At 46.0% G+C, this 24,432-nt stretch overlaps 1 protein-coding gene across 27 annotated transcripts in view; it reads right to left on the reverse strand.

Moving 5' to 3' along the window:
- FRMD4A (FERM domain containing 4A) overlaps positions 1 to 24,432 on the reverse strand; it is a 693,055-nt gene that overhangs the window by 137,094 nt on the left and 531,529 nt on the right. For all 27 annotated transcript variants that reach the window (XM_074001073.1, XM_065520301.1, XM_015455575.3 and 24 more), the window contains 2 exons: positions 14,361 to 14,453; positions 1,538 to 1,622 (listed from right to left, as the gene is read on the reverse strand). In XM_074001073.1, coding sequence (XP_073857174.1) covers positions 1,538 to 1,622; positions 14,361 to 14,453 — 178 coding nt within the window. The remainder of the gene's footprint in view (positions 1 to 1,537; positions 1,623 to 14,360; positions 14,454 to 24,432) is intronic.

Below are 24,432 nucleotides of genomic sequence, written 5' to 3' on the forward strand. Positions count from 1 at the left end.
CATGTTACAACATGGGTGAACTTTTTTTTTTTTTTTTAAGATAGAGTCTCACTCTGTCACGCAGGCTGGAGTACAACGGCGCCATCTCAGCTCACTGCAACCTCCACCTCCCGGGTTCAAGCGATTCTTCTGTCTCAGCCTCTTAAGTAGCTGGGATTACAGGTGCACACCACCACACCTGGCTAAGTTTTGTATTTTTAATAGAGACGCGGTTTCACCACATTGGCCAGGCTGGTCTCAAACTCCTGATCTCAGGTGATCTGCCTGCCTTGGCCTCTCAAAGTGCTGAGATTACAGGCATGAGCCACCACACCTGGCCAACATGGATGAACCTTGAGGCCATTATGTTAAGTAAAGTAAGCCAGACACAAAAGGACAAATATGATACGATTCCATTTATGTGAAGTACCAGAGTGGTTAAATTCAGAGAGACAAAAAGTAGTGGTTGCCAGGGGCTGAGGAAAGCGGGGAAGAGTATAAGGTTTCAGTTCTGTAGATGAAAAAGGTTCTTGGGTGAACGATGGTGGTGATGGTTGTACAACCTTGTGAACGTACTTAATGCCACTGAACTGCACACTTAAAAATGGTTGAGACTACAAACTGAGTTCAGTGTATGCTGCTCGAGTGATGGGTGCACCAAATTCTCACACATCACCACTAAAGAACTTACTCATGTAACTAAATACCACCTGTTCCCCAAAAACCTACGGAGATAGAAAAAAATTTTCAAAAATGGTTGAGATAATAAATGTATGTGCATTTTACTACAATGCTTTAAAAAAGAAACTGTCTCACTTAAAGTGACAATAGCATCCCTTTGAAAGATGCTGCTAGACCATCTAAAAATGGTCAAATATACACATATTTGGTTATAAGAAGCTCATGTGTATCTGCAAGACCTGTCTAAGTTGACTAGTGTGTTTGTCATACTTGTTTAGGTTTTTCCCCTTTGTCTAAGTTGACAAAGAAACCTTTAAAATCAGGAAACTTTTAAAATAAGGTTAGGAAACATGTCCACAGAGCAGCCATGGATCAAAGGAATCACATCATTATTATTATTATTATTCCGTTTTTTTGTTTTTGAGATGGAGTCTCCCGCTGTCACCAGGCTGGAGTGCAGTGGTGCAATCTTGGCTCACTGCAACCTCCACCTCCCAGGTTCAAGTGATTCACCTGCCTCACCCTCCCAAGTAGCTGGCACTACAGGCACGCGCCACCACGCCCAGCTAATTTTTATATTTTTAGTAGAGACAGGGTTTCACCATGTTGACCAGGATAGTCTTGATCTCTTGACCTCGTGATCCACCCGCCTTGGCCTCCCGAAGTGTTGGGATTCCAGGCGTGAGCCACCGCGCCCGGTCAGGAATCACATTATTAAATAGTGCCATTAGCTTCATAACATTCCATTTATTTATAGTAATTAACTTATAAATGACTTCTCATCAATAAAATGGCCTAAGGGGCAACACTCTGGAATTTCCAGCTTCAAATGATACTTTCAAGTTTCAGAGGGAAACTGGGGAGAAGGAGTTCCTACCTTGTAGATGCAGGACTTCGCGTTCAGAAAGAAAAGCTCAATGGTAGCATTATCCTTCAGGTACGAAATGCTTTCAATATAAAACCTGAAAGAGAAAAGTGGTGCATGAACCACAGAAACAGCAGGCACAGAAAATAAAGTGGTCTCTTCAGCTACATGATTTGAGACGAAAGCTGGCACTCCCCATCCTAAACAAACAAAGGAGAAAGGCACCATCCATGGTTTTTCTATGACCCTATGGAGGACAAACAGTGTTTCTGCAGTTTGGATAGTGGGTTAGGACTGTCACGCCTAGTGGGCCTCACCATAGCCAAAGAACCGGGTCTGCCACCAACTCGTAAGAACGAATTCTCAAACTGGCCCTCTGCTTTCTTTGTCCTATCTGCTTTCTAATTTTACATAATGTTATTTGTTTTCAACACATTGCTTGTTTGTCCTAAACTGTCATTGAGTTGGATTTTCTTTCTTTCTTTTTTTTTTTTTTTTTTAGAGAGCCAGGGTCTTGCTCTGTTGTCCAGGCTGGAGTGCAGTGGTGTGATCATGGTGGTTCACTGCAGCCTTGACCTCCCAGGCTCAAGCAATCTTCCCATCTCAGCTTCCTGAGTAGCTGAGACTACACTTGCATACCACCACAACCGACTAATGTTTTTTTTTTTTTCGGTAGATGTGCAGTCTTGCTTTGTTGCTCAGGCTGGGCTCAAATTATCTGCCCACCTCAGCCTCCCGAAATGCTGGGGTTATAGATGTGGGCCACCGTGCCCAGCCAAGTTGCATTTTTAAAAGATAATTTCTTCTTCTTAATCACAGCTTTCTTTGAAATGGTTACTACTACTCCCGAAGGTGATAAAGTGTGATTTGATTTCTGCACATTCGGAGAGCTGAGCTAAGTGTTCTTAACACTGCGATATTAATGCATATTAAGCCAAATGAGAATCGGATTTCATCTAGATGGAGCTTATAGATATTTTCAAGATGAAACATGCTGATACTATTTAAGTTTACACTAAATGTGCCTTTATAATATTGACTTTGGAGTTTATTAAATTCTTTAATGAGATAATGTGCTTGTACTGTCTAATGACCAGCCGCACTGAAGGACTAGGAGTTGAAAGGAAGAAGAGAGAACGGTTGAAATGCAGCATCTTAGAGGGAAGAAGGTTCTGAGCAGGTGTGGCAACCCTTACGGTGGACTAGGAGGGTGCTGGGTACCTGGGGGCTCTTGGAAACTGGGTTCACCAAGAAGAGGCAGAAGATGAGGAAGGTGAAATGAGAAGAAACAAGTACTATGGTTTTCTAGAACAGTGTCATCATCTGATGGCCAGAATCCTCTGGAGGGAGTCAGAGAGCAGTGATGGAGTCCCCAGCTCTGTGTGACTCAGGGCAGTCACATCATCCTGCCAGGCTTCTGTTATTCAGACTGTAAAAGAAGAGGTGGTTCTCTACCTAAGAAGCCCACTGGTTTTCAATATTGGAAACTACCTCCCATTTAAATGACAACAACAGCAGCAAAAACGAGAAACCAACATCATATAAAGCAAACAAAATGATGCCCTTAGCTTCAAGAAGTTCTATTTATTTACAGTAATTCATTTAAAAATGACTTCTTCTAATCAACAAAATCACCTGAGGGGCAACAGCTTGGAATTTTCAGCTTCAAATGATACTTTCAGATTCCAGTGGGAAATGGAAGAGGAAGAGAGTTCCTACATTGTAGATACAGGACTTCATGTGTCTTTTCAGAAAGGAAAGCTCAATGGTAGCGTTACCCTTCAGGTATGGTAAAACATAAAAGGATTTATCCATAATTGGTCAGGTGCAGTGGCTCATACCTGTAATCCCAGCACTTTGGGAGGCCGAGGTCGGGGGAATCACCTGAGGTCAGGAGTTCAAAACCAGCCTGGCCAACATGGTGAAATCCCCGTCTCTACTAAAAATACAAAAATTAGCTAGGAGTGGTGGTGGGTGCCTGCAATCCTAGCTACTCGGGAGGCTGAAGTAGGAGAATTGCTTGAATCTAGGAGGGGGAGTTTGCAGTGAACTGAGATGGTGCCACTGCACTCCAGCCTAGACAACAGAGTGAGACTCTATCTCAAAATATATATATATCCTTTACCATCCCTGAAGGATAATGCTACTGTTGGAGAAACACGAAGATAAAAACCCATGTCTATAGGCTACATCAAGCCCATGGCCCACCAGCTTGCAACCTTTTGTCTATACACTAAATAAATAAATAATACTTTCTATCATTTTTCAAATGTGTGCAGAGGCTGCTGTGATGAATACAATTCAAGTTTTTTTAAATTGGTGAGTGAATTCGGAGTAACTTCAGACATAAGATTTTCTCAATCCACAGACATCATTAGTACAATTATTATCATCTCAGGTTCTATAAAATTTGGAGGAATTACACAGTGGTCCTCATACTTGTAAAGCCTGAAAATTAATGGACTGGCTGATCTCTGCCCATAACCCCTGCCCCTGCCAAGCACTTGCCCCCTGCTTCTGGAGCAGGTGTCTTAGATCACAGAGGAGACCTCCATGGTCTCAGAGGCACAGTAAAGTTAAACAACTTTTATTCTTTAAGAATGGGGAGCAGAATGGCAGTAGCAAATTTTACATCTCAAAGCAAAATAAATTTGATTTGATTTGATTTTCAAAAAATAAATCTATACGGTAGCTCATGCCTGTAATCCCAGCACTTTGGGAGGCGGAAGCACATGGATCAACTGAGGTGAGGAGTTCGAGACCAGCCTGGCCAAGGTGGTGAAACCCCGTCTCTACTAAAAATACAAAAATTAGCTGGGCATGGTGGCAGACACCTGTAATCCCAGCTACTCGGGAGGCTGAGGCAGGAGAATTGCTTGAACCTGGGAGGTGGAGGTTGCAGGGAGCTAAGATCGCACCGTTGCACTCCAGCCTGGGCAACAAGAGCGAAACTCTGTCTCAAAAATGAATAAATAAATCCACGTCCTTTGCAAAGGGCCTTTGGCAAAGGGTGGTCAGATTAACAAAAGAAACTAAAGGAAGGAAAATAAGGAAAAGGGAGGAAAGGGAGAGAAAGGGGAGGGAAGGAAGAGAGAAAGAAATCCTAATACTGGAATATTAGCAGAGGCCTCCTGAAGTTGATGGCGGCCTTCGTGCTCTAATAATGATTTTGAGTCTAAATTCGTATAAGGTCTGAAATAACTTAATTTTCAAAGTAATGCCATATGTTTCTTAAAAGAATCTCATTTGCTTTAGTTCTTAAAAATTAAAGAGTAAAGCATCCTGCCTCTTCCTCCCCAATTTTCTCCTGAATAGTGTATTAAGAAAATATAACGCTTCCCTTTTCGTTTCCACTCTCAAATGATGGAAAACAGAATTCAGGTGGCAAATTCTACATCTCCGCGACTGCCTTCATTTCCACCGAGCTCTATGTTGTCTGGCCATAAAAGGGGCAGAGAAGGTACAGGAAATAACACGCATATTCTGAGATGAAGAAAAAAATCACCTCCTCTCGACAGAAGTGGAAAGCAGTTTCCTGTTAACTTTTATCACCAAGACGACAGCCTGGAAAACCCGGTGAGTTCTGGGCCTGTCATATCATTGTTCTATTAGGGGAGGGTATGGAGCTCATCCCAAACTTTCCCTCCACGCCAGTGAACTGCTGAGTCAAAAATGCCGGCAGAGAAAAAGAGCTCAGACCTCTCCACCCACACGCCCAGAGAGGCACGGTGCACACCAGGGACACCAGGGACAAGAGCCTTTTGGGAAGATGGGGAGGGCTGATGGCTTGGATTCAAAGTCAAAATTTTCTTCTTCTTCTTCCTTCTTCTTCTCTCTTCTTCTTCCTCCTCTTCTTTCTTCTTCTTCTTCTTCCTTCTTTCTTCTCCTTCTTTCTTCTTCTCCTTCTTCTTCTTTTGAGATGGGGTCTTGCTCTGTCACTCAGGTTGGAGTGCAGTGTGCAACCACAGTTAACTGCAGCCTCGACCTCCTGAGCTCAAGTGACCGTTCTGCCTAAGCCTCCCAAATAGCTGGGACTACAGATATAAGCCACCATGCTGACTAATTTTTTATTTTCTGTCTAGATGGGGTCTTGCTATGTTGCCCAGGCTGGTTTGAACTCCTAAGCTCAAGTAATCGTCCCACCTTACCCTCCCAAAGTACTGGGATTACAGGCCAGCTTCTTCATTTATTTATTTATTTATTTATTTATTTTTTAAATCCAGTGTTTGGCCGGGCATAGTTTTTGGCCGGGCATGCCTGTAATCCCAGCACTTTGGGAGGCTGAGGCAGGCAGATCTGTCTCAAAAAAAAAAAAAAAAAAAAAAGGTAGGTTCTTTTTCTGATTTTCAGGAGAGCCTCAGCAGTAGGTGGCGATGTTGCATTTCCTTAACTACCAGCGTGGAGCAGGGAGTGCTTCCAAGGTTCACAAAGAACATTCCAGGTCTCTGGGTAACCAGGGAAATGAAGGCTGTTCAGATTCAGAGGGTCTGCATGGACAGTTCCGAGTCTGGCTGTGTACTGACCATGGCTTTGTGATGCTTGGATGTCTGCGGCTTTGCTGGGCCTGGAGGGACTGCTGGTGCCAGCGTTAGCCAATTTCCAGACCCCAAGACTTCCACATGTCACCATGGATCCAGGGTCCACCCCTCCCGCCACCTCTCGGCTCTCACACCCAGGGCCACTATTCCTCCACCCTCACCACCCCAGGGACATGCACCAGACAACCAGGGGCAGCTCCCATGCCACAGAGCCCGCTGAAATTATTTAAACTAGCCAATCCCAAGCCTGCTCTCCCAGCCTTACTTGTTCCTCCCCACAGAAACCACAAAAAATGCTCTTGCCAATTGTTCCCCGGCTCCCCTGCCTCCTGACTAACCCCAGTGCCTCCCACGTGGCCCTGCGTGGCACGGTGTGGCCCCTCCTCCCGGGAACTGAGTGACGATCTTTTCAACGTCTGTCCTCTCCTCATCGGCTGGCCTCGCCACAGCTGAATCATAATCAGACCTACATTTTAAACTGGTTTTTGGGGCACATTTAGCAGGACTGAATCTTGGGGCACATATGTGAGCTGAAAGGAACACTCTAGATGGAGCACAGACCTCGCTAAGAGGTTTCCTGACTCCACAAGCAACCGTCCACCCAAACTAGCTCAGATGATCCAGACCCGAGAATATTTTATCAGAGAGTCTGAAGGAGAAATAAATAGGTGCGCTGTGTTTATGTGTTTGAGCTTATTAAATATTAAACAGCCTCTAAAGCCTCGGGGAGTCCCGTCCCCTTCTTTGACAAGTGAAAGCCTCTGATTGCAACAGACTGAACACTGTCTAGTCAGATGGCAAGGGCCCAGCCAGATGACATCAGCCAGGTCTCTCCTCCATCCCCCCTTCTCTCCCTTTCCCTTCCCCATCCAGCCCTGGGCACTTGGGAATCACTGAATATTTACAGCAAGTGTTAATTAAATGGACCAGTGATTTCATTTTGTAATGAACACAAATGTCACATTTGAAATGCCTACTCTTGGTGGCAAATAAGAGCCATGATAATGAGAGCAATAAACTGTGAGTTTCTGTAGCCAAGCCTCTGATGCTTAGAATCTCAATGCCTCTAAAATCTTAACTGGGACACCTAGCTGAAATATAGCAAGCTCTGGTTAGCAGGAACCTCATTTTAGATCCACGCCATCATTGTTATTGCGAGTGACAGGAAGTAGCAGCTGCTGTCTCCATCAGCCAGAGAAGACACCAAGAATCCGGCCTGTGGACTTGGCTGTAAAATCCTTCCTCCCCGATCAGGCTTCTCCTCTCTTATTTTTTTTGCTGCTTGCTTCAGTTTATTGTCTGTGAAACTCAAAGTTTGAAGAGGCAAATCTAATCTCTGTTTATTTTCTTACAAGGAGTTTAGATGATCAGAGCTACAGTGATACTTGGTAGAAGGATATGTAATTAAAGAATAATCCAGATATGTAGGCTTCATTCTGAGCACAAGGTTGTGCCTATAAAAAGACTACACACACACACACACACACACACACACAACACACACACACACAACACAGACTTCCTTAGGTGTGTATATTTTCCTTATATTTTTTCTTTACCTATTTCTAAAGCTTGCCTGGTGAACAATATCAGAGAGCCATTGTTCCCAAGCCTTCTGGAACTAAACAATGGTTTGCAGTTGAAGGTGCTCCTGGTCATATATGGACCACTGCTGGCTGCTTATAACGTGTGTGTGTGTGTGTGTGTGTGTGTGTGTGTGTTATGTGGTGAGGGGAGTGAGAAGAGGTGGACAGTTAAGCAGAAGTCACATCATACAAGTCACGCTAAAGATGTCCTCTTCTGAGGATAATGGAAAGCTGAAAAAAAATTATGAGCAAGGATCAGAAGAGAATTCTAGAAAGATGCTCAGTGTCTTCATATAGGGGAGTTTGGAAGGGATCAAGACAACATGCAGAGATGAACAAGGAGATCTTGAGTCCAGGAGAGGTTTATGGAAGCTCTAATTACGATTAGGCTGTGTATGGAGAGTAAGGGATGGATAGGGAGCTGTTTAAGATGCAGGAATAACAGGGAGTAGTGACTGAGGGAACAGGAGGAGGCAGGTGGGAGGGAGCGGTGAGGTCAAGGTTGATTCCCAAGTCTCTGGTTTTGGGGGCCGCATGGGTAGTGGTGCCTATCACAAAGACAAGGAGGTGACACCGAAAGGGGAGCACATTTGGAGGCAGAAAGATGACAATGTCATTAGATTCCAGCTGCATCTGTGCGGAAATGCCAATCAGCGGAGACGGCCTGGAGCTCGGAAGAGAGGTCGGGACTGGGGCAGAGGATGGAGAGTCTCCAGCAAAGAGGCTGCACTGGCAGCTGTGGATGGGGGTGAAATCACACGAGGGGAAGGTGCAGGGAGAGAAGACAAGCAAGACGTGACCTCATGGACACCAGGGCTCGAGGGACAGCACAGCAGAACACGGAACCTGCCCTGAGCCAGGGACAGAGGGGACAAAGAGGAGGTGGCCCAGGAGAATGTAGTGCCACAGAGCAAGGGGGAACTGAAAGGCAGCATGTTCAAATGAGCCCAGAGCCACAGAGGCCACGTCGGAGCAGGGCAGAAGCACGCCTGTGGAGCCAGGGGCGAGAGACCTCCAGTGACCGGGGGTATGATAGCACTAGAAGCTGGACGGCCACAGAATGAGGAACGAGAGGCCTGTGGGGAAGGGGTGACAGCAAGGGCAGACCCATCTCTCGTGGCTGCTGCGTGCAGAGCAGAAGGGGTAGCAGAGGGCACTGGCTGGAGGTGGCTGTGCATCAGAGAGGGCGTTTTCTTCAGTTAGATTGGGACGTGGTCACGAAGGGGAGGAATCCACGGAGGAGATGCTTAAGATAGAGAAAAACAGAGGAAAGGCTCAAGGGAGAAGCTCTGTGAGGTGACAGAAGGGGCTAGGATTGAGGTACACATGGATCAGTGAGTGCTGGATGATGGGCTAAGGGTCTTCCTCTGAGATGCTCATGCATTTGCGTGTGTGCAGTGAGTGGGTTGGGAGGCCTCAAAAACCCCATTAAAGATACAATTTAGTTTGTGGGTAAAGAAGTAGGACTAGGAGCTCCCTGGTGCTGGCTTTGTTTTCTCTGCAGAAACATAAGCAGCAGCATCTTCTTAGAGCAAAAGCCTTGACTATCCAGGACCTGAAGCAAGAGGTAAAACCACAGTGGGGCACAGAGACCCTGAGCAGGCACCCCTGGCAGAACTGGCTAGAAATACTGAAGATCTGTGTGGGATTCATCACAATAACCATGAACCAACCTGAAGTTGCATGAACCTTTTCCTGACCACACCCAGAAGCTCGGGGGTAGAAATAAAAGGTGTGTGTGTGGTAGGACCAGTCCAACCCTGGGGGTGGGTGTGTGCATGAGAGAAAGGGAGAGACAGAGAAAGCGTGAGCAGCCAAGGGAGGTGTGGCCCAGGGTCAGGAAGTAGTTGGAAGGGTGCACAATGGATTTGCATTGAATTGGTAAAAAAAATAGGACAGGCAGGGCTGATAGGACCTCAGAAGCTGGAGCAAATGGACATGAAATTGCCTGAGGACAGGGTCTATCAGTTTTGTTCACTGCTCTGTCCTTGGCTCCTAGAGCAGTGCTTACGCCAAGGGACATCTCAAGGGACATCTGTGAGCCCATAAATGAAGGCGTGGCTGATGGCGCAGAAACAGCACAGGAGGAGCAGTGAGAAAGCTGCTGCATGCTACAGCTGGGATGATGGTGGACTTGGGCTTGTAAGTCTCGGGAGTGACACAGCTCAGGGTGATGACAAGGTGCGAGTGGACCCTGAAGTTTTCTCTCTAGGAGACAGAAAAGCACAATGCAACAAAGAACCCTTTTCCGCGGGTGTCCACGGTGTCAGAAAATGCAGAAAATGGCAAGACCTTCTCTAGTGGGACCAACAGCAAATGTCTCAGGTCCTGAAAATTCTTGCTTTACCATTTGAGACGGCTCTTCCTCCTCCAATGTGGCATTTCCAAGATATCCAGCGTATCCCTTCAGAGTGGCAGCCTGCCACTCGTGGTGGTATGCACCTGTCCTGAACACCATCTTTACAGGTGGACGCTGGTTCTGCAAACATGGCCGAGAGTGGGTCACAAGGAGGGCTGGGGTCACCGCCTTTGACTTGGCTGCTCCGGGCTCTGCCTACACAGGGAGCAGTGGAGAACTCTGGCCACAGGTCTTGGCAGGCTACCACACTGAAGGGATACACAGGATCTCCTGGAAATGCCACATGGGAGGAGGGTGTCACTTTTCCCCTGTGGAGACGGACGGCCTGCTGTAGGGGAGGACAGACACAAGGCTTGGAGTCACACCTGACCGAACAGATGAGATACCCATCTTGCCTTTGTAACTTGTGAGCCATGCTGGGGAAGAATTTACAGACCATCCTGGGCCCCCATCTCCCTCTCTTTAATTAGGAATAATCAGACTTGCTTCCAGGGTTGCTGCGAAGATTAACAATCAGCCTTAGCAATGGACAGGTGCTGAATAATGGATAGTTCCTGTCTCTCTGACCTTTATCCTTTTTGGGTAATTATATTGAGACCCTGAAGCCACCAGGGATCACTCCTGGTGATTTGTTGGATGAAAAACTGGAGGGACCAGGCCCCTCTTAGGCCGAATGACAGGTCAATGAAGGCAGGATCTGAGTCTTCCCTTCCACCATCCTGACAACGTCCTGCAACCTGATACTGGCCTCAGGGCCTCTGCAGAGGAAATGCTTATAGAAGAGACGCTGTCTGGCCTAGCGGATGGAGAGGGATTCTGAGTTCCAATTCGCATTATTTAATATATTTGGGTCTTATATTTCCTAATCTGTTGAATGGAGGGGATGATTCAGCCTGGTGTTTTGCATATGTATTATATCAGAATAATATATAAATCCCAAATAATAGCCCATCCTGGGGTACTCAGCCATACAGTGTTAATACCTCCATTCTCTGACTTTCTAAAACGTACCTTTGGGTACTTAGTTATCTTTTCCATGACCCTCTGTTTCTTTGTGTGTGTGTGTGAGATGGGGTCTTGCTCTGTTGCCCAGGCTGGAGTGCAGTGGCGCAATCTCCGCTCACTGCAACCTCTGCCTCCCAGGTTCAAGTGATTCTCCTGCCTCAGCCTTCCAACTAGCTGGGACTACAGGCACGCACCACCATGCCTGGCTAATTTTTGTATTTTTAGTAGAGATGGGGTTTCACCATGTTGGCCGGGCTGGTCTTGACCTCCTAACTTCAGGTGACCCGCCCACCTTGCCCTCCCAAAGTACAGGCATGCACCACCATGCCCAGCCTACCGTGGCCCTCTTTTATCAGGTGGTTCGATTCTGCTTTGCCACGAAGGCTACCTAGACATGTGGTATGCAGATGTAATATACAGACATTTATACCGAAGGAGAAAGGATGTGAGGAACCTGGGAGTCAGACTGCATCAAGATATGCAGGTGTCACGGCTGGAGGCTGGAGGCTGCTCAGAGTCCAACCGTGCTTCTGTTCAGAAACACACTGGAAAGGTACCCAGCTGGAGAGAAGCTCTTTTACGGACTCAAGCCTATTCCAAGTTCTGGGCTTTTGATGAAGCTGATTCTCTTACCACTCCTTTGCAGAAAACCGCCTGTGAGCATCGCTAGGCAGATGTCAGGTTATAAATAGAGGATTCTTCCCAGGATGAAAAGCAAGGTAAAGAGATGGAATTCACCTGTATCGAGAATCTGCCTCCTCTCTTGGAGAAAACAAATGATTGGTGTTTTGTTACTGCACTTCTCGGCCAGCTAAGAAGTGGGAACTCAGGGTGGTGAGGGTGCTGGTGACACCCCCCACCCCACCCTTGGAGGCTGCTGCAATAGGTCAACTGACTGGTGAGGGCCTGAGTTCAGGCAATGAGGAGGAGAGGGCAGTGCAGAGGGAGATTTTGGAAGCAGCAGCAGAGAATTAATGCACATAAAAATTCTAGGTTGGGAGGCCGAGGTGGATGGATCACCGGAGGTCAGGAATTCCAGAAAAGCCTGACCAACATGGTGAAACACCGTCTCTACTAAAAATACAAAAATTAGCTGGGTGTGGTGGTGGGTGCCTATAATCCCAGCTGCTCAGGAGGCTGAGGCAGGAGAATCTCTTGAACTTGGGAGGTGGAGGTTGCAGTGAGCCGAGATCATGCCATTGCAGTCCAGCCTGGGCGCCAGAGAGAGAATCCATCTCAAAATAAATAAATAAATAAATAAATAATTCCAGGAAGAGGACAGAAGACTTCAAGATGTGTAGCCTATGTGACTGAGTAGATGACGATGCCACAGATTTGATGGGACCATGGAAGGTTAAGGGAGGAGAGAGAAGGTCATAAATTTGGCTTTGGACCTGCTGAGTTTGGAGTACTCAGGTGGGGCTGCAGGAGGCAATTGGAATGTGACATTTCCAGAAAGATTCGCTTCCATAGGAGCTGGAGAAGGAGGAGCGCATTCTGCTAGGTGGCGTGTATAAAGACATAGTGGAGAATGGCGGTCCCTAAATGTGGATTTGGAAATTTTTCTCTCGAATGAATGTTCTTTGAGGTTCCTGCTTTGGCCGACTAGAAAAACAGGTGGTGATGGTGGAAGTGTCTGTCATGGCTGTGGATCAGAAGTGGATGTTATATCTCGGTCTTCAGCCATCCCATTCCCCAATTCTCTCTATTGCTAGCAACTATTTCACTTCTGCAATGCTGGGTTACCTGCTTTTATGCAGAGAAGACAGGCTTGGAGTGATTTGGAAAGACCTGTGTATCTTAGAGAATGACACATCCAGCATCAATGTCAAGGTGCCCCAAGCTCTCCTGCAAGGACCCCCACAAATTGGAATAAAACACTTACTAGGCAGCCAAGCCCAAGATTTTCTCCTCTTGGCTAACGTTGGTGAACATCACCAGGGAGGTGGGGAGAGCCTGATATATGGTAAATGCACTCATCCACCTGCGATGACAGGTTAATGACCTGCTTCCATGAAACTGGAGTCCTGCCTGATACCACCTGCCCCTCCCAGAGGAATTGTTACTATTTGCTTTATATGGTTGCTTTGCCATAAATCTGAGAAACTGTATATACCATTAAAGAGAATATGGCATTGAAATCATTCCCACCAATAATAGAAATAACTAAGATGAGCTTGGATATGTTCACAGCTGTTAAACAAATCAAAAACGCATTAAGCGCAAGTTGAAATTTACTCTGCCAGCTAAGGAAAAGTCATACACTCGAGCCTGCTAAGTGGACCCTTTAACTCTTGTTTGAAGCTCTTCTAATGCCTTGTGCAGCTTAAGGATGTCTATGTCTGAAACTGCATTCCTGATCGTGCTCTTTAGGAACGACAGAATTGCATATCATTTGTGTCTCGCTCCTGAATTTCTGTTAGTATATTTTAAAAGAACAGAGTGTATGGCCTGGGTGTTTAGTGTTAGTGTCCATGTAAAGACTGAGGCATCAGGACTTAATGCTTCTGTACTTGTGTTAGTCAAGGTTCTGGAGAGAAAGAACCTGGTGGCTCCACAGACTGAGTGTTTAGGAGCTGCTGGATTGGGGGCTCAGATTCTGACTTTGCTACCAATTCAGACTTTGCCCCTGAACCCCTGACCTGCCCAGCCTCCGGCTTCTCAGAACCTTTTGCAAACAGAAGTAGTAAGTCCTGTTGTCTTCATAAGACTGCTGCAAATATTAACTATTTAAATCACTATAGCCCACAAATAGTTCCCTTTGCAAGCACAAAACAAAATTTCTGAGACTAGATTTATGAATAGAAAAATGCCTATTGTTTCTGATATGTTATTAAACTATATCCTCCCTTGGCAGGAAATGCAGATGGGCCTGTGGTTTGCTGCTGGGTTTCGACTACTCCTATTTGGGATAAACTACCCAAGTTTCACGAGATTCAAGTGGCATCCCTTCTGAAAGGAAAGGATACAAAGGCTTTTGTTATGTAGTTTCAAATTGCACCCAAGAAAGAATCCCACGGCCTGTGCTATAAGAGACTCATTGTTTGAGATATATGACCCTCCCCAAAAAGGCAGAAAAAAGTTTTTCTCATCATTCCACACAAGCATCCTAGTGCAAATGCATAACACACATGTCCTTGCACACTCACGGGCACACTCACAGGCACGCCCTGCACCCTCGCACCCCGTATTTCCATCTATGAGGCACGCAGCTCTACTACAACTTTTATCCCTGGCGATGAACCAAGACAAACTTGAGCTCTCATTCCACGGAATCACTCTGCCCTCCCAGACTTTTCTGATAAAGAACACAAAGAAGCAAAAGTATAGACACCAGGTGTACATACCTGACACAAAAGTATAAAACCACAGGTCCCGACTTTTTAGGGAAGTCATGTTCCAATACTCTTCGATCTAGTTGAAGCCAGTTTAAGTGTCCCCTGAGGAAAATAGAGACAAATTGGTTAGGGATTTGCATTTTGCAGAATTTTCTTTTTTGGGTTGAAGGTATATATGGAGCAGATGTGCTGGATCGTAGATAAACTTCAATCTTCACCTTATTTTTAAATTTCTTTGTTTAAGTTTTATTTTTTATTTTTTTGAGACAAAGTCTTGCTCTGTGACCCAGGCTGGAGTGCAATGGCACGATCTTGGCTCACTGCAACCTCCGCCTCCTGGGTTCAAGCGATTCCCTGCCTCAGCCTTCTGAATAGCTAGGATTACAAGCATGAGCCACCACACCAGGTTAATTTTTGTATTTTTAGTAGAGACGGGGTTTCACCATGTTGGTCAGGCTGGTCTCAACTCCTGACCTCACATGATCCGCCCGCCTAAGCCTCCCAAAGCGCCGGGATTATAGGCGCGAGCCACTGTACCCGGCCACCTTCACCTTATTACTAGCTTTTCAGTACTGAAGAACCCAGTGGGATTATGTAGGGGATACCGAGTCAGCAGTGGATACTGTGTAGTGTGAGGGGGGAAAATAGGAACTGGAAAGTGAAGGGATTGAGACCTGCTGTTTCTCAGGGAAACACTGAAACGAAAATGTAATCAGAACTCTCCTTCTTGTCCTGAACTGCCTTTCCACCACACTCCCAACTGTCTTTTGTCCTGAAAGACTGAAAGCACACTTGAGAACATGTTAGCAATCCTCACCACATCTTGCTGGAGTGAAAAGCAAACCACACACAGTGTCTTAAAATGTTAAACTTACTGCCGGGGGCAGTGGCTCATGCCTTTAATCCCAGCACTTTGGAAGGCTGAGGCAAGAGATCCTCAGAAGGGAACCACTTTCCAGGCAGAAAGACCAGCCTGTGCAAAGGCCCTGTGGTGAGGGAGGACCCCAGCATCTTAGTGTCCTGTGAGTGGAAAGCCATGAGGCTAGGGAGAGCCCTGGGGGCCACGTCTGGGAGGTTGGTGTTGGAAGAGTGGGGCAAAGCCATGGAAAACCAAGCTGAAGAATTTACTCTTTCCTTTCCCTGCTCTCTGTATCCAACATCAGCCCATCGTCCTGGAGAAGACAGTCCTAGAATCACTTTATGGAGTAAATTCACATGGAACAGACCCAACTGACCCCACTGCATGTCCCTGGTGGCTGATGCCGTGTGACATGTGTGCTAAGGACTGTGGATAATGAGAAACAAAATCTGTATGCATCATTGTCTAAAAACGCTTGCTCCTCTCAGTACATGCTTAAACCCCCAACAAAGGAAAGAGAAAACACACAAGTGGCTTCCAACCCCTTTTTGAGGCTTCACTCAAACTGCACCTTTTGCACAAGAAAAAAAAAAAACCAAAAAAAATCTCTCTCCACAAAACCCACACCTGTGGCTACAGGGAAGCCTTTTGGACCTGCCTTAGAATAGTGACCACCTGAAGAACTTTGGCCTGTTTTTCCTCTTTCTAAGAATCTCCAGTTGGAAAAAAAATTGCATGAACTTTATCTTTTTATTACCTTGCTCTGAATATAGGAAAAGTAAAAAAAATAAAGGGTTGGGCGCAGTGGCTCAAGCCTGTAATCCCAGCACTTTGGGAGGTGAAGGCAAGCAGATCACTTGAGGTCTGGAGTTCCAAATCAGCCTCGCCAGCGTGGTGAAACTCCGTCTCTACGAAAAATACAAAAAATTAGCCAGACGCGGTGGCAGGTGTCTGTAATCCCAGCTACTCGGGAGGCTGAGGCAGGAGAATCGCTTGAACTCGGAAGGTGGAGGTTGCAGTGAGCTGAAATCGCACCATTGCCCTCCAGCCTAGGTGACAGAGAGAAACTCTGTCTCAAGAAAAAATAAACAAATAGGGCAGGCGTGGTGGCTCATGCCTGTAATCCCAGCACTTTGGGAGGCCAAGGTGGGCGGATCACAAGGTCAGGAAATCAAGACCATCCTGGCTAACACGGTGAAACCCCGTCTCTACTAAAAAATACGAAAAATTAGCCGGGCGTGGTGGCGGGAGCCTGTAGTCCCAGCTACTCAGGAGGCTGAGGCAGGAGAATGGCAGGAACCCAGGAGGCGGAGCTTGCAGTGAGCCGAGATCGTGCCACTGCACTCCAGCCTGGGCAACAGAGTGAGACTCCGTCTCACAAATAAGTAAATAAATAAAGGGAAGAGAGTATTGTAAGTAAAATAACAGGAGCAACTTCTTCCAGAAAGCTGGGATAAATTCTGTTCTGACTAGAACACAAGATCGGGAAACAGAAGGTCTGGGTGCCAATGTCATCTCTGCCCATGCCTGATAATGCCCCACAGGTACCACGATGTTTCAAACCTCTGTTCCTTGCTCATGCTGTTCCTTTGTCCCAGTATGTCCTTCCCTTCCTTCTTCCCCAGCCCATCCTGCAGGACTCAGTTCTCATGTCTCTACTCCAGAAAGTCTTCCCACACCACACACCAGGTAGGACGGGGGGTCCTCCTCCAACCCTTACGGCACCCACCCTGGGGGCTCACCCATGTCTGCACTTCCCAGTCTACAGAACTGGCTCTCTATGCATTCATTTTCCCCAGCTGACTTTCTTTTTTTTTTTTTTTTTTTGAGACAGAGTGTCACTCTGTCGCCCAGGCTGGAGTGCAGTGGTGTGATCTTGGCTCACTGCAACCTCCGCGCTCAGGGTTCAAGCAATTCTCCTGCTTCAGCCTCCTGAGTAGCTGGGACTACAGGCACATGCTGCCACGCCCAGCTATTCTTTTGTATTTTAGTAGAGACGGCATTTCACTGTGTTGCTCAGGCTGGTCACAAACTCCTGAACTCAGGCAATCCACCTGCCTCAGCCTTCCAAAGTCCTGGGATGACAGGCGTGAGCCACTGTGCCCGACACCAGTTGACTTTTTATATCTGGAAAATGCCACAAGATCTACCTCATGAGGAGAATGTGTGCATGTCTGGTCAACTGGAATGTGTCCAATTATCTTAAGCTGTAACCACTTCCTTCCTGCCTCTGAAAATGCCCCCAAACTCTGTGGGTCTTCTCTTGGGGCTCAGCCTCCTGCAAGCACACCATGTGTATGGCGTGTGCCTGGCCTTCACTCATGCTGCCTCTCCTCCTTGGAACTAGAGAACCCTCTCTCCATCCCTTTGTCTGAATGTTCAGCCATTGTCCAAGGCGGAGTTCAAGTCTTATTTTTGTGAAGTCTTCCTTGATTGCCTAAGTCTGGGGTTTCTTTCAAACTTCTCCAGGGCTTCTGGTTTATATCATCTTCAAAGCATCTGGCATAATCTTATACAATTAGTTATTTTTAAAAAACGTGACCTGGGCTGGGTGAGGTGGCTCACCGCCTGAAATCCTAGCACTTTGGGAGGCCGAGGCGGGCGGATCACGAGGTCAGGAGTTCGAGACCAGCCTGACCAACATGGTGAAACCCCATCCCTACTAAAAAAAATACAAAAATTAGCCAGGCGTGGTGGCACATGCCTGTAATCCCAGCTACTCAGGAGGCTGAGGCAGAAGAATTGCTTGAACCCAGGAGGCGGAGGTTGCAGTGAGCTGAGATGGCACGACTGCACTCCAGCCTGGGTGACAGAGTGAGACTCCATCTCAAAAAACAAAGCAAGCAAACAAAAAACATGACCTGTCTCTCAATAATCAGTTTTCAACATTTATAGAAATTATCCCCCAAAACCTAGCAGTGTCTAGCAACTGTTAGGTGCTCAAAAGAAGTATTTGCTCATTGATCTGAATGAATACCTATAAGAGCAAGCCATCCAATGACAATGTAGACTTAAATATTCATCTTTTTCCTTACCATATTTCATGATAAATAGTCTTATGGGGAAAAACCTTTTCATTATTCTTACAAGATAAGGCTTTGAATCACCCACAGACTGGAATGATACAAAAATACAGTGATTCTTCTCCAGCCACCAGCTCAAAGAATAAGGAGGACCTGAGAGAGAGAATATTCCACCTGTGGAATATTCAAGATTAGCCAATGGTCCAGGCTTGAGATATCCTCATCCCAACCCATTGGCACACGAGTGACCACACATGCTGCAAGAGATTAGACTTAGGTCCCTGGGGGTCACCATTCACATGTGATGAACTTCAAGGTGGGGACATGTCTCGTGAAGGGACGCAGATAGATGTCATTTGGATTCCAGTCTGTTGGGTTTACGCACTGCCAATTCTTCTTCATCCACAGAGGACAAACCGATGGATTCCCCTTCTAGAAACCTTTATTCCCCACATTAAACTTTTTAAAAGAATGACTTTTTAAGCAATGAATTTGACTGGCAATTCCTTTGTTCCCAGCCATCTATTGGTTTAACAATTATCAAGCAATTAAATAGACTAGAAAGGAAAGTAAGAAAATGGGCCAGGTGCAGTGGCTCACGCCTGTAATCCCAGCACTTTGGGAGGCCATGGTGGGTGGATCATGAGGTCAGATTGAGATTAACCTGGCCAAAATGCTGAAACCCCGTCTCTACCAAAAATACAAAAATTAGCCAGGTATGGTGGTGCATGCCTGTAGTCCCAGCTACTTGGGAGGCTGAGGCAGGAGAATCGCTTGAACCGGGGAGGCAGAGATTGCAGTGAGCCAAGAATGCACCACTGCACTCCAGCCTGACAACACAGTGGGGCTCTGTCTCAAAAAAGAAAAAAAAAAAAAAGGTCAGGAAGCAAAGAGAACATGGAAGCTGGAATGACTTCTACAAGATCCTACACAGAATAGTTGGCCTCTGAGGACAAATGACATTCCTTCCTCCACTTTCCCTGCTTGAACTCAAACACTCCAGTCCTGTGAGGGGATCACGATGTGTGGCCTTGCATGGCTCCAGTGGCCGGTGGAGAGGCAGACTGGAGTCCTCGGACCCTCAGGAGGAAGGAGGTCAGCTGCCTCCATTTTAAGGGCTTGTAAAAGTCTCTCACTGAAGGCTGCTTATAAAGGCAGACTGAAGGGACATGTGACCCATCCAAGGCCCTTATGAAAACTGCCCACTATTTGGGCAAAAACTGAAAGATGGATTAAAAAGTGAACTGGAAACCATAGTTCTGAGGCCACCACTTTTGGCTGCAGCACTTGTTAAAATGTTGTTTTCGGCCGGGCGCGGTGGCTCACGCCTGTAATCCCAGCACTTTGGGAGGCCGAGATGGGCGGATCATGAGGTCAGGAGATCAAGACCATCCTGGCTAACACGGTGAAACCCCGTCTCTACTAAAAATACAAAAAATTAGCCGGGCGAGGTGGCGGGCGCCTGTAGTTCCAGCTACTCGGGAGGCTGAGGCAGGAGAATGGCGTGAACCCAGGAGGTGAAGTTTGCAGTGAGCTGAGATCTCGCCAATGCACTCCAGCCTGGGTGACAGATGAGACTCTGTCACACACACATACAAAATGTTGTTTTCTGCTCATCTCGAAGTCACATTTCCTGTACTCTACAGGGTCAAGAATTCCACACTGCAAAAGCTTTTGCTTTCCTATTAAACCTTTCACAATCCTGACATCAAGTGCTTTCCTCAAACCTTTTATGATTCTTTTGCATTAGGATGGGATGGAACGCAAAGTGGTAAAGAGGCATTTCCTTTATTCAGTTTAACTAAGAGATGCCTGATAGCTTGGTTTTCATGATTCTCATTGATTTTTCATTTGAGAACTCACTTCATTGCCTTTGCCAATAATAACATACACACACACACACACACACACACACACACACACACACACACACACACACACACACAAAAGCATCCCAGCAGCCACTCAGAGTATTTTTGTTATTATGTGACTGATAACTATCTTTAAAGCTGAGCAAGATAACGCTCATTTGGTTTATGGTTGCAGTAGGTCAAACTGTCAGGTCAGTAATAAATATGCAATTGCTTCTGGGCAATAGAAATTGGATGCATTCATTTAACAGATTGCTTTTAGCTTCTACATATAAAACAAATAGATTTTTGGTTCAAGTGTTGGCACCTTCAATAGTGATGGCCTCAGGGAGAGCTTTGTTTATAGTTACTGGAGGGTGGAGGTGTGTGATAAGTCTATCTGAATCCGTCACTTTCCAGATCCAGGGAGAGAATGATACTGCCTGGCTTCTAGATGTTTTTATTGTAACAGGCAATTTCATATGGAATGATTTCTACAGAAAGCCAAAGAGAGAGTTCTTATATGTTTATCTATTTAGAGACAGGGTCTCACTCTGTTGCCCAGGTTGGAGGGCAGTGGCGCAATCATAGCTCACGGCAGCCTTGAACTCCTGGGCTCAGGTGATCCTCCTGCCTCAGCCTCTGGAATAGCTGGAACTACAGCCACATGCCACTGCACCTGGGTAATTTTAAAAAAGTTGTGTGTGTGGTTTTTTTTTTTTTTTTTTTTTTTGTAGAGACAGGGTCTCGCTATGTTGTCCAGGTTGGTCTCAAACTCCTGGCTTCAAGCAATCCTCCCACTTCAGCCTTCCGAAGTGCTGGGATCACAGGTGTTAGCCACCACACCTGGCCAAGTATATGAAATGCTTATAGATGTTGCTGGATGGAGGTGGGGAGAGGAGTTCTTCAAATGGAAGAATGTTGATGTATTTAGTATCCTTGTCTTGTAGTGTGTGTGTTCATCAAGGACAGACCAGGCACTTTGGGAGGTCGAGGTGGGCGCATCACCTGAAGCCAGGAGTTTGAGACCAGCCTGGCCAATATGGTGAAACCCTGTCTCTACTAAAAATACAAAAAATTAGCTGGGTGTGGTGGCAGATGCCTGTAATCCCAGCTACTAGGGAAGCTGAGGGATGAGAATCACTTGAACCTGGGAGACAGAGAATGCAGTGAACTGAGACTGTGCCACTGCACTCCAGCCTGGGTGACAGAACAAGACTCCATCTCAAAAAAAAAAAAAAAAAAGGACCCGACCAGTGATACTGATTTCACTATAAACCCTTAACAACACAGGAAGGTTAAAGTAGGGTGTATACTGGAGACACCAGATTACTAAATCCGGGGCTCTCTAGCCCAGGAGAAATTGTTGGCTCCACTAAGTTTTCTTAAGTCTATTCCAAATTTTCTTTTTAAAAATATTTTATTTTAGTTTTTTAGAGACAGAATCTCATTCTGTTGCCCAGGCTGGAGTGCAATGGTGCAGTCATAGCTCACTGCAGCCTTGAACCCCTGGGCTCAAGTGATCTTCCCATCTCAGCCTCCTGAATAGCTGGGACTACAGGTGCACACCACCACTCCTGGCTAATTAAAAACAATTTTTTTTTGTAAAGTAGGGGTTTTGCCATGATGCCCAGGTTGGCCTCAAACTTCTGGCCTCAAGCAATCTTCCCACCTCTGCCTCCCAAAGCACTGGGATGGCAGGCATGAGTCACTATACCCAGACCCCAATTTTCTTTTCTAGCAGCTTCTACACCATGTTTTGTGAATCACTTCCTAATCTACAAACACAAGCTCAACAAGGCGTCAAGGACCTGTGCTTTCTGGATCTCCAGTGGTCAACAGAAGATGCTAAATAAATATTTGTTAAGAGAACGAATATAGCAGCTTCACAATATGCCCCACAGATCCATATTCTTGTAGGTTCAGGGACTGCTGTATAGACACAGCTCCCATCCTAAGTAAACAGTCTCCATATTAAGAATTCACTCTGCTCACCTGTGCCAGGTTCCCAGCTCCCTCTGGTCATTTGCATCGGAAAGGAAAGGCGGGAGAAAGCCGCATCCCTAAGCTCTCCTTGGAGGGCACCGTTCTTTTTTTATTTATCTTACCTGTACACAGAAAGAGCTATATGCTCAAGCACTTCTCTGGTCACTAAATGTAAGGTACTGTTGTGTGTTTGCCGTTGTTTCCGACAACACAGCGTGGGTCGTCTGAGAGGTGGTAATGAACACTGAATGCTGTGCTCCCAGAAGCAGTTATTACAAGCCAGGCACGGAGGCTGCAGCCACTGACTTTCTCCTCTCTCACCATCCAGCAGATAATACGTGGAAATCCCAAACCTATTTCTAAATAAATTCCTTTCCCAGAGCTGTGTCTTGCGGTTGTTTCTTCTGCAACTGGAAAATTGCTTTTCTATTTTGTTTATTTTTAAATTGTAGATAAGCTTGTGGCCAGGAATACTGAACAACTGAACCCTTTTCAGAGGCCCTAGCCAATGCCAGTCACGGGTGAAGCAAACGCAAGGATGCAAGGACAGCACGGACCCGAGCTCACTCCCGTGCACCAGCGTTCCTGGCACTGGTTCTAAAGTTGCGTCTTCAATGAGTCAGGCCTTTTTCTTTTTCTTTCTTTCTTTTTTTTTTTTTTTTTTTGTTGAGACGGAGTCTTGCTCTGTTGCCAGGTGGGAGTGCGGTGGCACGATCTTGGTTCACTGCAATCTACTGCCTCAGCCTCCCAACTAGCTGGGATTACAGGCGCCTGCCACCAAGCCCAGCTAATTTTTTGTTTGTTTTTTGAGTAGAAATGGGGTTTCACCATGTTGGCCAGGATGGTCTTGATCTCTTGACCTTGTGATTTGCCCGTCTCGGCCTCCCAAAGTGTTAGGATTATAGGCATGAGCCACCGTGCCCAGCCAGGCCATTTTAACTTTAACAGTTTGAGTAAATCAGACTCCACAGACAGCACCAATCAGGTGATTCAATTAATTAGGATACAGTCTGCTGAAAGAAAAGATCCTTAATTGTTTGCCATCTAGGTTCTTAAACTAACATCCTGGCTACAGGATGTCTGTGAGCACTCTAAAATTTAAGCAAAAATTTATTTTGTATGTAAACTTTTATGAAGGAAAGGGAATATAACTTCAAATTTCTTTTTTTTTTTTTTTTTTTGAGACGGAGTCTCACTCTGTCGCCCGGGCTGGAGTGCAGTGGCCAGATCTCAGCTCACTGCAAGCTCTGCCCCCCGGGTTCACGCCATTCTCCTGCCTCAGCTGCCCGAGTAGCTGAGACTACAGGTGTCCGCCACCTCGCCCAGCCAGTTTTTTGTATTTTTTTAGTAGAGACGGGGTTTCACTGTGTTAGGCAGGATGGTCTCGATAACTTCAAATTTCAAAGGGGGCCGTGATGAAATGAGAGGTTAAAAGCTGCTTGTTTTCTTTTTTTTTTTTTTTTTTTTAAGAGATGGGGTCTGGGGTCTTGCTCTGTTGCCCAGGCAGGAGAGCAGTGGTGCAGTCATAGCTTGCTGTAGCCTCTAACTCTCGGGCTCAAGCAACTCTCCTGCCTCAGCCTCCCAACGTGTTGGGATTACAGGTGTGAGTCTCAAGCCCAGCCCATATTATTAACTGGTATGTGAAAATAAATTCTAACTATAACTGTCTTTTAAATTTGGAGTAATGGCTAACCAAGTTTCTTCTCTTTCTTCCTCATATTTCTAAACACTTTTTAAAGGCATTTAAAAAAAAACCCAAAACAAAAATCAACAACAAAAGACACTTAATTACAGCATTCAACAAGCAATTCTTAAAATTTATGACAGGAGATTCAAACTAAAATTTAAACAGATTATGACAATCATTACTTCAACTTGGGTGTGTTTGATTATTTCTGCTGAATAGCATAAAAGTTGTTTAGTTACAGGCTATAGCTTCTGATAATGGGATCTTCCATTCCCACCTCACCCCATAGCCCATAAGTTACTTCTTGATTTTAATTAGTTTTGTTGTTTTTGAGATGAGGTCTCACTCTGTCACCTGGGCTGGAGGGCGGTGGTACAATAGTAGGTCACTGCAGTCTTGAACTCCTGGGCTCAAGTGATCCTCCTGCCTCAGCCTCCTGAGTAGCTGGGACTACAAGTGCACCACCAAGGCTTGCTAATTTTTATTTATTTATTGTTAGACAGATTCTCACTCTGTCACCCAAGCTAGAGTGCGTGGTGTGATCTCGGCTCACTGCAACCGTGACCTCCTGGGTTCAAGCAATACTCGTGTGTCAGCCTCCCGAGTAGCTGGAATTACAGGCACACACCACCACACCCACTTAATTTCTATATTTTTAGTAGAGATGGGGTTTTAC

The sequence above is a fragment of the Macaca fascicularis genome, chromosome 9, assembly GCF_037993035.2.
Source record: "Macaca fascicularis isolate 582-1 chromosome 9, T2T-MFA8v1.1".
Lineage (NCBI taxonomy): Eukaryota > Metazoa > Chordata > Mammalia > Primates > Cercopithecidae > Macaca > Macaca fascicularis.